This window comes from Rutidosis leptorrhynchoides, unplaced genomic scaffold, assembly GCF_046630445.1.
Source record: "Rutidosis leptorrhynchoides isolate AG116_Rl617_1_P2 unplaced genomic scaffold, CSIRO_AGI_Rlap_v1 contig143, whole genome shotgun sequence".
NCBI classification, from domain to species: Eukaryota; Viridiplantae; Streptophyta; class Magnoliopsida; order Asterales; family Asteraceae; genus Rutidosis; species Rutidosis leptorrhynchoides.
In genome coordinates this window covers 52109-66361 of record NW_027266396.1, presented here as the reverse complement: position 1 = coordinate 66361, position 14253 = coordinate 52109, and the positions used below count along the sequence as shown (strand labels likewise).

The 14253-nt window shown below is 30.3% G+C and overlaps 1 protein-coding gene across 1 annotated transcript; it reads left to right on the top strand.

The window, feature by feature from the left end:
- Positions 1–8535: 8535 nt before the first annotated feature.
- On the top strand, positions 8536–8847 carry LOC139881344 (uncharacterized). The gene has a single exon (XM_071865832.1). It carries the CDS (start codon positions 8536–8538, stop codon positions 8845–8847), a length of 312 nt encoding a protein of 103 aa, XP_071721933.1.
- The last annotated feature ends 5406 nt before the right edge of the window (positions 8848–14253 follow it).

The window sequence follows — 14253 nt, the reverse complement described above, 5'->3', positions numbered from 1 at the left end:
ACATCATAAATGAAAACAATACATTACGCTAGTTATCTTATAAATCAATATGAACATACTAGACAAAAATTAAAAAAGGAGAAAAAATATTTGAGAACTTTAGAAACTTTAAAAGTACAATTAGAAACTACATGATGGCAATAACATCTGATATAGTAAAAATAAAAGAAGATTTAAAAGATATTAAAAATGAATTAAATGAAAAACTAAATAATTTGGAAAATATGATTATAGAAAATAAGAAAACTATTGAAGAATCGTTTTCTATAATGAATAAATATATAAATCAACATAAATCAAAAGACATATATCAAGAAATTAATGATTCAAAAAATTGCCTTAAAAATATTAAAGATTTATTAGAAAATCAGAATGAAAAATTTTTTCAGGAAGAGGGAGATATTATAGAAAAATTAAACCAAGAGTTATACAAATTTGAAAAATTAAATTCAGAAGAAAAAAAATCTATAATTCAATACCCAAATATCCAACAAGAAATTATTATTACAAAACCTAAAAGAATAATTACTCTAGAATTACCTCGTAGAATCGTATAATGGAACAAGAAAATATATCCGACCAAATATCAGAAGTTAGACAATTTTTGTCTCAACTAAAAATTATTGAAGAAGAAAAAGAAAATTATGAGCATAAAAATTACAATATAGATGATAGAGAAGAAGTAGTATATGGGTATGAATCAGAAGATGATTTACCATTTAGAATGAAACTAGAAGAAATTCCGGAATCAACTTCAGGTCATAAAAGAAGAAGAGAATTTTATCGTAATGATTATATGAATGAAAAAGGTTATACTAGACAAAATGACAGATGGAAAAAATTTCCTGATGAATATACACTATCAATTAAAACTAATATATATATCCTAAATCTAGACTGTGTTCAGAATAAAGAAGAAGCTTTGACTCTCTGGATGAATAATACAGGATTATTAATTCAACTAGAAAAAATATTTCAGGATTTTAATCCTAATCTAGTTTGGACTTTTGTTACTTACAAAGTAACAGGATCCGTGAAAAACTATTTACAAACTTTACCACAAGCACAAATAGAGATTTTACTAAGAGAAAAAACAACAAACTCAGAAGTTTTCTTCACATTATTAGATACCATAAATAGAGAATTTATAGGAAAAGATGATGTAGATAAGAAAAAAGCGACTGAAGCCGCTGAAGCAGAAAAAGCTTTATGGCATCTTAATAATATGCAAATTTGCAATATGTGTGATCTAGAAACTTATACATGTGAATTTCAAAAATACTATTATAAATTACCTGCAGAATCTAGAGAAGCACATAAAGAAACATATCTAAATAAATTACCATGGCCACTAAGTAAAACTATAAAAAATATATATATGGCAGAAGTATCAAACAACAGAATAGCTCATACATTAGGAGGAGCTATAGAAATAACTCAAAATTATATAGCTGAACAATGTTTACAACGATCTATAAAAAATCAACTTAAACATCCTATCGGACAACTATGTTGTAAAAATAATCCTAGAGTACCCGGTAATTATGGATGTAGCAAAGAAAAAAGAAAAATCATAAAGAAATATAGATGGAGGAAATTCCCGAGAAATAAATATAGAAAATACAACTATAAGAAAAATAACTTTAGAAAAAGAAAGTTTTTCAAAAGAAGATTACCATATAAAAAAGAAAAATATTGCCCTGAAAATAAGAAAACATGTAGATGCTGGCTATGTAATGAAGAAGGTCATTATGCAAATAAATGTCCTAATAAAAAGAAAACTGAAAATAAAGAAAAATTAAAAATATTAAATATAGCGATAGAAAATCATCTAGAACCAATAGAAAATTCAGATTCTGAAATAGAAGAAATATATGAACTAGTATCTGATAGTAGTCAATCTTATGATTCAGAAGAAGATTATTCATCTTCAAATGAATAGACCTAATCCTAATTGTACATTCATAGAAATAAAATATAAAGAAAAATCTTATGATGCATATATAGATACAGGAGCAACTTTGTGTTTTGCTTCAGCAAAAATTCCATTTCAATGGAAAAAACTACAAAAACCATTAGTAATATCAATAGCAGACGGTAGTAAACATCTTATATGGAAAGCATCATTTTTTAATAAAATAAAAATAAGAAATTATATATTTATAGTACCATCGATATATCAACAAGAATCAGGATTACTTATAATAATAGGAAATAATTTTCTAAAATTATATCAACCATTTTGTCAATACTTGCATCATATAGAGCTAACTACACCATCTTACAAAAATCAGAAAAGTTATAAAAATACCAATATTAGTAAGGTTAAATAAATTACAAATTACTCAAAAACTTAATATTATAAATGAAAGATTAGGTATACCTATAGAATTACAAAAAGAAGTCAAAAATCTATTAGAAGATGTATGTAGTGATAATCCACTAGATCAAAATAAAAATAAAAATTAGGAACTAATAGAAATAAAATTAAGAGATCCTAACCAAGAAGTAAATGTAGAAAATAAAATTTCATATTCAAAAATTGATGTAGAAGAATTTACAAAAGAATGTGCTGAACTTCTAAAAAAGGAATATTAGAAGAATCAACTAGTAGGCATGTTGCACCCGCATTTTATGTAGAAAATCATAATGAAATAAAATGAGAAAAAAGAAGAATGGTGATTAATTACACAAAAATGAATGAAGCAACAATAGGAGATGCTTACAAACTACCTAAAAAAGATTATATACTTCAGAAAATTAGAGGAAGTCATTGGTTTAGTAGTTTAGATGCTAAATCAGGTTTTTGGCAGTTAAGATTGTATGATAATACTAAGCCATTAACAGCCTTTACTTGTCCTCCCCATAAACATTATCAATGGACAGTATTGTCATTCGGGTTAAAAGAAGCACAAGGAATTTATCAAAGATTTATGGATAAAAACCTAAAGGGATTAGAAGAATTTTGTCTAGTATATATAGATGATATACTAATCTATACAAATAATACATTAGAAGATCATTACCGGAAATTAAAAATAGTCTTAGAAAAAGTTAAAGAAAGAGGATTAGTTCTAAGTAAAAAGAAAGCAGTAGTTGCCAAAAATGAAATAAACTATTTAGGACTAACTATATCCGGAAATGGAGAATTAAAGTTACAAGATAATGTAATAGAAAAATTAAATAGTTTTCCTTCAAAAATAAAAGATAGAAAACAATTACAAAGGTTTCTAGGATCCCTGAACTACATTTCAGATCAAGGATTTTTCAAATCCTTAGCTAAAGAAAGAAGGCTACTACAAAAGAAATTAAGTACAAAGGTCCTATGGACATGGAATATCAATGATTCAATACTTATCGACAAGCTGAAAAATGTTTGTAAAAATCTTCCAAAGTTATACAATCCACAAAGTGATGACTATCTGATTGTGGAAACAGATGCCTCTCAAGAAACTTGGGCTGGCTGTATGAAATCAAAAATCAATAAACAAACTGAAAAGTCAAATAATAATAAAGAAGTCGAAAGACTGTGCAAATATATATCGGGGACTTTTTCTCAGAAACTGAACAAAGATATCCAATACATGAAAAGGAGACACTTGCTTGTCTCAAAATATTAAGAAAATGGAGAATCGAACTTCTTACTAAAGAATTCGAACTCCGTACTGACAGTAAATACCTTACAGGTTTTATCCATTACAAAATAAAGAGCAACTTTAATCAAGGAAGACTAATCAGGTGGCAGCTCGAATTGAGACAATTCCCAGCCATCACAAAATACATAAAATCAGAACAAAACGTCATTGCCGATACATTAACAAGAGAATGGAAGCAATCGTCAAAGGAATGATGGACCAGATCGAAATCAAAAGAAAAGAAATAGTTCAGAAGCAGACTGAAATACAACAACTTGAAGCAGCAATCACTCAGTTAGGGGGCCATATTCAAACATCAGAATCACTCAGCACAAGCGTGGTGGATCCATCCTTTTCCTCACCAACAACAAAAACAAAAATTACTGATCCATCATCATCTAAAACAAAAACTACTGACCCATTACCATCAACTACTCCATTAACAGTACACTATGATACTACCAAATCATCCCAGAAAAAGTTCTATGCTATATTCAATGGATCAATGAAAGGAGTATATGATCATTGGCATAAGGTCTCTCCTTTTGTTACTGGTCAGTCTAACATCCAACACCAATCATTCACAACCAGAGAAGAAGCCCAAAAGGTCTATGAAGAATACCAAATCCAACAAATTCAAACAAAAACTCCCTATTATAAATCCAAATTACTTTCTTCACCATCATCCTCATCCAGACATTCAGGAAAAATGACCTCAATAGGTAAAGTTCCCAACTCTAGCATCTTCAATATTCCTACTAGAGAAGAAAAGCACAAAGCCAAACAACCATCACTTTCATCATTTAATGAGTGTTATTCGATGCTCAGTTATTATTCAGAAAAAGAAATGAGCCAACATTTTTACCCAACTGTCAAAATAGATTCTAGCCCAAAAGCAGTATTTCTCCCTGATACAAATCCTTTAACACTATATAAATTCTTTATTCATGGCCTAATAGACACTATCTACCTAAAAGGCACCGATTTGCTCTCAGAGTTTCCTTTAGGACCAGCCAGTGCCATAAGAAACTATATGACCCGTATTGGAAAAGATAGAGAAGGAAAGGATAGGGAAATATTTATAAAAATATATAGTTCTCCTCCGATTTTCAACAAGGATAAAATACTAGTTCCAAGTTATGCGGTCATGGCTCTAGGAATATCAAACAAGAACTACCCACCAAGAGATGGACCAACTAGTCGATTACTAACAGAAGATGAGATTGAAGAACTTAATGCCAAATACTTTGCTGGAATATTAAGAAACACTTGAAAAATCGATAACCTATGGAAAATATTTCATAAACTATAGAAGTGAAAATATTCTAATCCATTCAAGGTACAGTCAAGAAATAAGTGATGAAGGATTAAGAGCAGTTCAGATATTCGAAGGACCATTTTCGGATTTCTCTGGACCATTAGCACATCTTCCTCAAAGGACAAAAGAAATGATATGCATTCTCTTACATAGCAATAGAGATAGTAATTCTTCGGACTCTATCTCTATAATAATGGAAGAAGACAAAAAAAAAAAGAAGACAAGGAAGAAAAGCCATCCACTCAAAAGGAATCCAAAGATGAAATAATGACAACCACTATCTGAAGGAGAAAAAAGATGTTCACCCACTCAGCCCAAATAATCCAAAGAAAAATAGTAACATCCACTAGTTAAAGTAAGATGTAGACATTTGTGTCTTCTTGTAAAAAACGTAAGCCCTGATGTAAATTTCTAAGGGCATCAATAATACAGCAATAATGTAATATCTAGGGGTGTTAAGTGGAATATAGTCCACTCAGTTTATGTATAAATATGTATTCTCTGGTTCATTCAGGACTCAGAGTTTATTAAGTGAAATAAAATTCTCCTTTGTTTGTTTGATAACAAACCAACGTTTTGATTTCCCGTTTATAGGAAATCTGTTTTACTAAGTAAATACCCAAAAATCAGTAAACAATATTATACACACAAACATCAAGCAATCTATTATCAAGGAAACAAGACGATCATCTGCAAAATATTCAAAAAGCATAAGGATTCAGGTATGGATTCGCCAACTGATACACTTGATTTATCTTTAATTGAAAATTCTAGTACTACACAATTATTTGCTTTACAAAATGAAACTAATCAAAAAATAACTCAACTAGAAGAAATAATTTCCGATTGCAAACAGAAAGTAGATAAAGAAAAAGTTAAAGAAATAGAAATATCATTCAGAAGAATATTACCTTCTGATCTAGCAAAAGAAATAGCAACTAGATATAAGACATATCTATTTTCATTAATTGATAACTCATATGAGAAGATAGAAGAAAATATGGATATATTAACTTATATTGAAATACAATTAGAATATCTGTACGAAACTAATATGTATTACGATACTGAAGCATTAGAAGCAGATTGGTCAGACCAATCTATTTAGATTATATTAAGCATCTGTATTCCTATCTTATTAATAAAAATCTATTTATTAGCCAAATATTCAATTTCTAATCCGCGTTTTAAAAATTTGGTATCAGAGCTAGCAAAGAAAATAATGGATTATATTGGAAATATAACACAAGGAATATATCTTATGCGCTTAAGAAAAAATAGCACATATCTAATTAGTCTAATGAATCATTGCGAAGATAAAATAGCTGAATGTCATAATGATCTCATAATCATCAAAAATTTAGATCCAAGAAATATCGGAATCCTAGATGATATGCGTCGAGAGATATCAAATAAAATTGATCTTTACTGCATCATTCTAGAACAACTTAGATTTTACAATAGATAAAAATGGAAAAAGAAATAGCTTCGACATCATCATCAATTAATACTACAGACTATTTAGATCTACAAGAAGAGAAAGGAACCTTCAAAAGAGACATCTTAGTTAGCAAAAATATAATCAAAAGAATTAAAAAAGAAGAATTAAATCTAAAAGAAGGACAAGATATAAAAAATTCATTAAGAAATTTTCTAAGTAGGAAAAATATTCTTTACTTTGGAAAAATTATTGCAGAATATCCAATAGAAATTTCAACTACGACCGGAAAAACTAGTATACCTATTATAAGTGGTAGTGAAATTAAAGAAAAAATTAATAAGTTAAAAATAAAACAAACCGAAAAAGATAAAATAGATTATATTCACATATCAACTATTCAGATCTTAATAAAATCAACATTCATGGAAGGAATAGATTCGCCAATAAGATTAGCAATCTGTGATGATAGAATTCAAGATCCACGAGATAGAATAATAGGAATAGTAAATGGTAATTTAGCATATACAAAACTAAAATTTAATGTATCACTTCAACTAGGAATACCTTTATGTAAAGAAAATCTAGATAGGTCATTAATAATAGCATATAAATGTTATAGAGATAATTTAATGGCAAAAGAAGACTATCCATTTATAATAACTTATGAAATATGATATGCACTATCTAATAGTCACCATAGTATACAATTCAAAGATAAAGATAAAATATATTTAGAAGATCTATTTGGCATAACAGCCAAAGTAGGAACAATAAAAACAACACCAATTAGTTCAGTATCTAGAATAGATAATACGATAATAAAAGAACAAATATTTCGAAGGCTAAGCATGAAATTAATTAGAGATAATATTAATTACATAACAGAAGAGGAACCATCGTCTTCTAAAAATAATAACATACAAAATAAATTATCAAAATTAAATAATCATCTACTAACAATAGAATTTAAACTAGAAAAAATTTTGTAAGGACCAAACTTTAATTTTATAAACTCTTGAAGGACTAAGTTATATTATCAGATAAAAACAAAACAGAAAAAACAAAAGTGGATCCCACGTGTAAGAAAATTAATTAAGCAATTTGCATTCCCGGTTTCTTCAATCACGGGAATGGTTTTCCGTGTTCACCTTCTAGGGTTAATACATACATTAGTAGTCTACCCAAGGTTGTTGGTGTTGATGATGATGACGACTGAGTATATGAAGATGTAAGTCTGGTCTTAGAAATCCATACCGGCAAGCCATTTCACCACTTACTAGCTAGAATATTGCGTAAATTGATCTCTTTTTTTTTCACTTAAATCGATGATCTGTAGTTTACACCTTCAACTCAATATATTTATATACCAAAAATAATTTGCTGCTCCTTTATGGGAACAGAATTTTCTATACCTACCAATAAAAAAAATAGCACATTTATAGAAAAATATTTTATGAAAAAATAGGACCCTATTTATTTTTTTAATTAATTTTATAATTTGGATATTTATTATTTTAGGTTCACAAATCCCATATAAAATATAATATTATAAAACATAAAATTTCCGTATATAAAAACTATAATATGTAGCCAAATGACAATGAGAAAAAAAAAACATGACCTAATGTGGAAATCGCAAGTTTTTTCTCTTTGTATATTCGTTAGCCATGATGACATGCCGTGGTGTATGTTATTTGCAGATGATGTCATTTTGATAGACGAGAGCAGAGAGGGAGTAAATGAGAAGTTAGAGCTATGGAGGGAAACTTTGGAGTCGAAAGGTTTCTGGTTGAGTCATAGTAAGACGGAATATATGTACTGTAACTTTAGTGGAGAAGGGAGAAGTCAGACTAGTACGATCTAGCTAGGAGGAGTGGATGTACCAAGGTGTGATAGGTTCCGATATCTAGGGTCTATCCTACAAGAAGATGGAGAGGTTGACAAGGATGTCACCCACCGTATACAAGCAGGATGGGCAAAATGGAGAAAAGGCAACAGGTCTCTTGTGTGATCGACATATGTCGAGTCGGCTAAAAGGAAAGTTCTATAGAACAGCAGTGAGACCAGCTATTCTATATGGGAGCGAATGTTGGCCGATAAAGAAATAACAAGAGCACAAGATTAAAGTGGTAGAGATGTAGATGTTAAGGTGGACGAGTGGACTTACTCTAAGGGATAAAGTCCGAAATGAGACTATAAAGAGCGAATTAAACGTTGCACCTATAGACGAAAAGATAAGAGAGGGTAGACTTAGGTGGTTTGGACATGTGAGGCGTAGACCTAGAGAAGCTCCAGTTCGAAAAGGTGAGGACATAGATATAGGAACAGAGAGGAGATGGAGACCTAGACTCACGTGGAAGAGGGTAGTTAGAAAGGATTTAGAAATTTTAGGTATTTCAGAAAACTTAGTAGACGAGAGAGGAGAATGGCGCCGTAGTATCAAACGTAGATGACTTTCTATAAATAGTGTCATAGGGTTAGAAAAGCTAGTTATAGCATATATCATTTCTCTACTAGGGATAGAAAAACTATGTATACGAATAGGCAGTATATCTTTATATTATATATCATGATTTATTATATGCATTTGTATTATCGTATTTTATACATGATAATATTATTTGATTTATGATATGGCATGTGATCTACACATTTCCCTTGGACTTAATGTGAGGATTCATATAGCCGACTCCACTCGATAGAATTGAGGTTGGTTGTTATTGTTGTTGTATATTCGTTATCTTTTAAATGAAGGATACCACAAATTTCTGCTCTCAAGGAAGCTGCAAAAATATTGTTCTTTATATAGAATATCCATGGACTGTTACATATCTTTAGAATTGAGCAAAGACTGGTCAACCTCTAGTTGTTCAACTAAACAAGTATAAAGTACAGTTGCAAAAACTATAGTCTTGACATTTTCGTGGATAAAAGAAAATCTTATTTGTAGATTGATTGTTCCAAGTATACTTGACCTTTATAGCCAAACTAATATTGCTCAACGGGACAGACCCCTGACTAGTTTGAAGGAAGAGTTATAGTCTTACTAGGGTTATATTATAAAGAAGTAGTTTCGAATAATGTAGCGATAATTAATCTAAACCAGCTCATTATAAGAAAAATAAGACAACTAGAAATGTCACGAAATCCTCTGCCCTTCAAGGATGTCCTCAGTGCAGGGGCATTTTTCAACTACTAAATAGCCCCCTCACGAACCAACCAAATTGGGCATTGTCAAAACAACCTCGGACTAGACTTATTCCTCAACCTCTTATTTCTCGACTTGTTGGCTCGAAAGCGTGAAAAAACGATTGGTTCGAACATAGATTGCTAAAAGTAAATTTCGGGAAAAAGAATCTATTTTTTTGCGAAATACTTGGAAAAGCTATGAAAGGACATCATGTATAGTTGAATAGAGCACCTACTAAACATTGATTATGTATACAAAAATTCCAACCCATTTCAGTGGAGGAGACACTATTAAGGATTCTGTACTTTAGATAAGAATATAGATGTCGAATTGAGATTAAATTTTATAGAAGGGTTAAATCTTATACACTAATGTGTCATTAAGGAAAATAAATTTACATATATCTTGTTGTGTGTCATAAATGAAACAACCACTATTATATCTTCGGTGGATGTTTGGGTTGGGTATTGGCATGTTCTCTTTACTAACGACATACATTAATTCGTTAGTTTTTTATGTTTTAGACAACATATTTAAACTTTAAAGCCATGATATATAAGTTGCGTGTAACGAGCATGCAACAAGAAAAAAAAAAGTCTCATATACGTAATATCCAAATATCACTATATTTATACCCATATAAGTGAAGATATCAATATTGACGCATCAAAATTATGGCTCATCATTTGATAGAACGAAATTGTACTTTCATTCTTAAACATTACTAATCTACGTACAAATTTTGTAGTTTTTCTCAAGTTGTGAAGATATACTCATTTATATAACATCAATTTAATGATGATATTATAAGAAAAAGGTAACCAAATGAGAGTGATCAATTTCATTAATTAAGCATATATTTTAAAATTTTGAAGAATCCAAAACCATATTTCAATTATACCTGATCAGAGGAAAAAAAATAAAAAAAAACTATTCTCTTTTCGGCTTGATAACTATCAAGCTTAATTAAAAACACTGCATGTTGTATTGTTTTACTGTAAGTTATTCACAGGATGAGGCTTATGTTTTCAAATTGAAGATGACGGCAAATGGCCATCAAGTAGTCAAATATTCCACCCAAAAATAATATTTTCACATTTCACTTATGGTATCTCGTATGTAGTATATACAAGTAAAAGTTGAGGTATCAATTAACATATGGCAAAAATATTGATGTGAATAATATTAAACAAGCCCCTTAAACAATATATATTGAAAAATAGTCCCATATTCGTCAAGCATAACATGAACATAATGATAAATTTATTGGTCATAAAAAGTCCACAATTCTATAGATGATTTTCTTTGTTGTTCTCTGAACATAAGCAGTGAAGTAATTTAATTATACAATTTTACTAGACAAGATAAACTCACCACATATTTAATTATTTTTTCAAACACATGTTTTAACCCTACCCACACTATTCACAGCCGCACACTTCATAGAGAAAGAAACTAGATCTGAATATCGTAATGAAATAAGCTCTTTGATTCAAAATTGTACAACATGCACTCCTAGCCTTTCGTTGAAACTCCAAAATTAGTAACTTTCTTTGACAAATCATAATTAAAAATAAAAATTTATTTACATGAGAACAAGTCAAGGAAGGCTTAACTTATAGTGAAGAAAAATCCATAACGCCATGTAGATAGAAGAGAAAATTTATTAGCTTATAGTGTTTCCAACACGCGCACAAGCCATCCCCCGATTTTTACGGTTTACTCTAGAATCAGATTTGGAGTCTACGCACCTACTTTCATTGTTCTATATACAGTACATAAATTTATATGTCAAGTCATACACATTCTAAGGTATACATATAAGTGAGTAATTAGGTTTAAATCAAGGGAGCTAAAATTCACATTTAGTTTTTTTCAAAATGCAAAAACTCAAAACGCCAGAGCCGAAGCTAACAACAACAATTAGCACAACCAAGGTTATTTTTCTTCATTTTTCCAAGATTTTCCCTCTCTTTTTTTAAGAATTGATAGGTTTACATTTTTTTATTTTTTGTGTTTTTCTTAAAAACAAAATATTCTCATTATTGATGAATTTTTCATTTGTGCTTTGTAATTTTAATAACTGCTCTAATAGCAAGGCATGAGAGATTTTAGGTTTTTCTCTAGCATTTCGATTGAAATTGTTGGTTGACTTTGAAGAAACTTCAAATTAAAGGAGGTAAATATTTGATTTACTGTAAAAAAAAACTGGGAGTCGACAAAAACTTATTTTAAGCAATTTTGGAAAAATAAAAAACCTTACTTCATGGTTATTGAAATTTGATGCTGATGTAAGGGGATATCTGTGGTTAAAAATATATTTTTACTTATTTATTACTTACTGGTCATAAATTACATGTATTTTGAGGTTGTTAAATACATTATGATGGTGAAAACGACGTGCACATAGTCAAATTAAAATTAGATACCTACACAACCTCGGTGATGACGAAAATTGAAGTGACTATAATTATACACAACTCAGTCTCTATATATAAATTAATCTACTATTAATTAAAGTTTAAGTAAATTCGCATCCAGAAATTGGTAATTCCTAAGTAGTTGACTATATGAACTAATTATATACGGTCTCATAGCATTGTATAAATCTACCCTAGTTTAAAGAAAAAAGAAATTGATGTGGCCATATGTGATTGTATATTCAATTAGAGATTATATTGTGAAATTCGGAAGGTTTAGCATCACTTGTAAGGCTTTTATCTTTATTTTGTTAGAGATATAAAATCCAGGCCACATTAAATTTTACATAGCTCTTTCATAAATATACTTATTTGAGAAATTATTATTTCATTCTCATTTTATTTTTAATAGTTGATATGGGTTTACTACAAGTATAACCTCCATGAATGGGAAGACTATATGATCCTATCTGCCATAGGTAAACTCTAATTGAATTTAATTTAATTTATCTAAAAAAATTACTATTAAATTTATTAAACCAAATCTTAATCGAAGTCACGCAGTTCATCTACTTTTAGAGTTTTGACTTGCCTTCATGATTTCATTAATATCCATAGTATAATATATGTTTATGAAACTGCCAAAAATAGAATCAAGTGAATGTTTCAAGTGTTCGTATGAGAAATCAGTGGCAGTTGACACTCAACTCCTAGTATTCGAGAGGGATGTTTACACAGCAACCATATATAAATACAATCTATTGAAAATCAGTTGGTCAATCGCATGAAGTTGAACTCGGAGAAGTGGTTGTTCTGATCGGCTAGTCAAGGGGCGATAGCTGTTATTGGTAGTGGGTGCGATCCTAGTACGGGGGATGTACTCGATTCTACAAAGATTGACAACTCCAAGACCAGCACATTAGAGTATATTCCAAGCATGAAGTACTCGAGGAAGATGTGTTCAAGAATAATTATGGACGGAAAATTTTGCGTCCTTGACAGAATTGGGCCAACTCCTCGACTACAGATTACAGGTGGAGAAGAGTTTGATTCAGAGACAAGAAAATGGCTTGAGATACGTACCTAATATGTACCCAAATGACAGGCATGGAGGTGCATTATCCGATAAAACACCTACTCTAGTGGTCGTTGTAAGAAACCAACTTTATTCAGTTGACTACATCCTTAATCTAATAAGAAAATATGACAAAGGGAACAACTCCTGAAAGGTGCTAAGGGTTTGCCTCAATGCATTATTTCAATGCGCAGTTGGGGTATAGCTTTTATGGCTTGTGGGGATCGATTAGTTTTCATAGGAGGGCCTAGGAATATCGGTAGGGGAAGTAATTGAGGTTAATCCATGGATTCCGACTAATGGCGGCCTAGTAGAATGGGAATTACTAGCAAGAATGTCTTCGAATTCCAATTTTGTGTATAATTGTGCAGTGATGGGGCGTTAATGGGGTTGTTCCTTTTGTATTGGCTGTCGATTTCATGATTTCACTATTACTATGCGTTTTTTCCTTTTTATTGAGTCAAATTAAACATGTCTTTAGTTGGATATTGATTGTTAATTTCTATTAATTGAAGTGGGCCAATAAGCATATATTATTTGATATTAATGTCTTGATCAATAGATATCATAGTTGATGAAAAATTATTTCCCTTAAATTATTATTTTGCCGCATTAATATCTTAGGATACTAAAATTTTCATCACTAATGGTGATTGAGTAATGCTTGGGATAGTGACTAATGTAGTTGATTCATTAAATGATGACATGTGGCCTAAAAAGTCTTAAATTCTGATTTTATTTCCTCAAATTCAAAGTAAAAATAATTAAAATATTAGATTTAGTGACACGTGTCACCATATTATGAGTCACTACATTAATCACTACATTAAGTCACCATCCCAAGTATTATTCACGGTGATTATGTTTCCCGGTACTTATGCTAGCAGCTCATCATGTGGTTTGCACAATTAGAATATTTTATGCCGAAGGTGACAATTCTTGATAAACTAAGTATGCAAATAACATATGTATTGACAACATAATAAACTCACCTTCCTCTTTTTTAAGGATAACATCAAGACTTTTTAGTTTGATTAACTGGGTTTTATTCCAACTGGAGTTGCGGCTTGCGAGAAACTAATAATCGAGAAGAGAAGGTCTCAGAAGCAATCGCGACAAATGAAGGTATATGGCCAGATTGATCATATTAAGACAGTACTGAGTCAAACTGTCA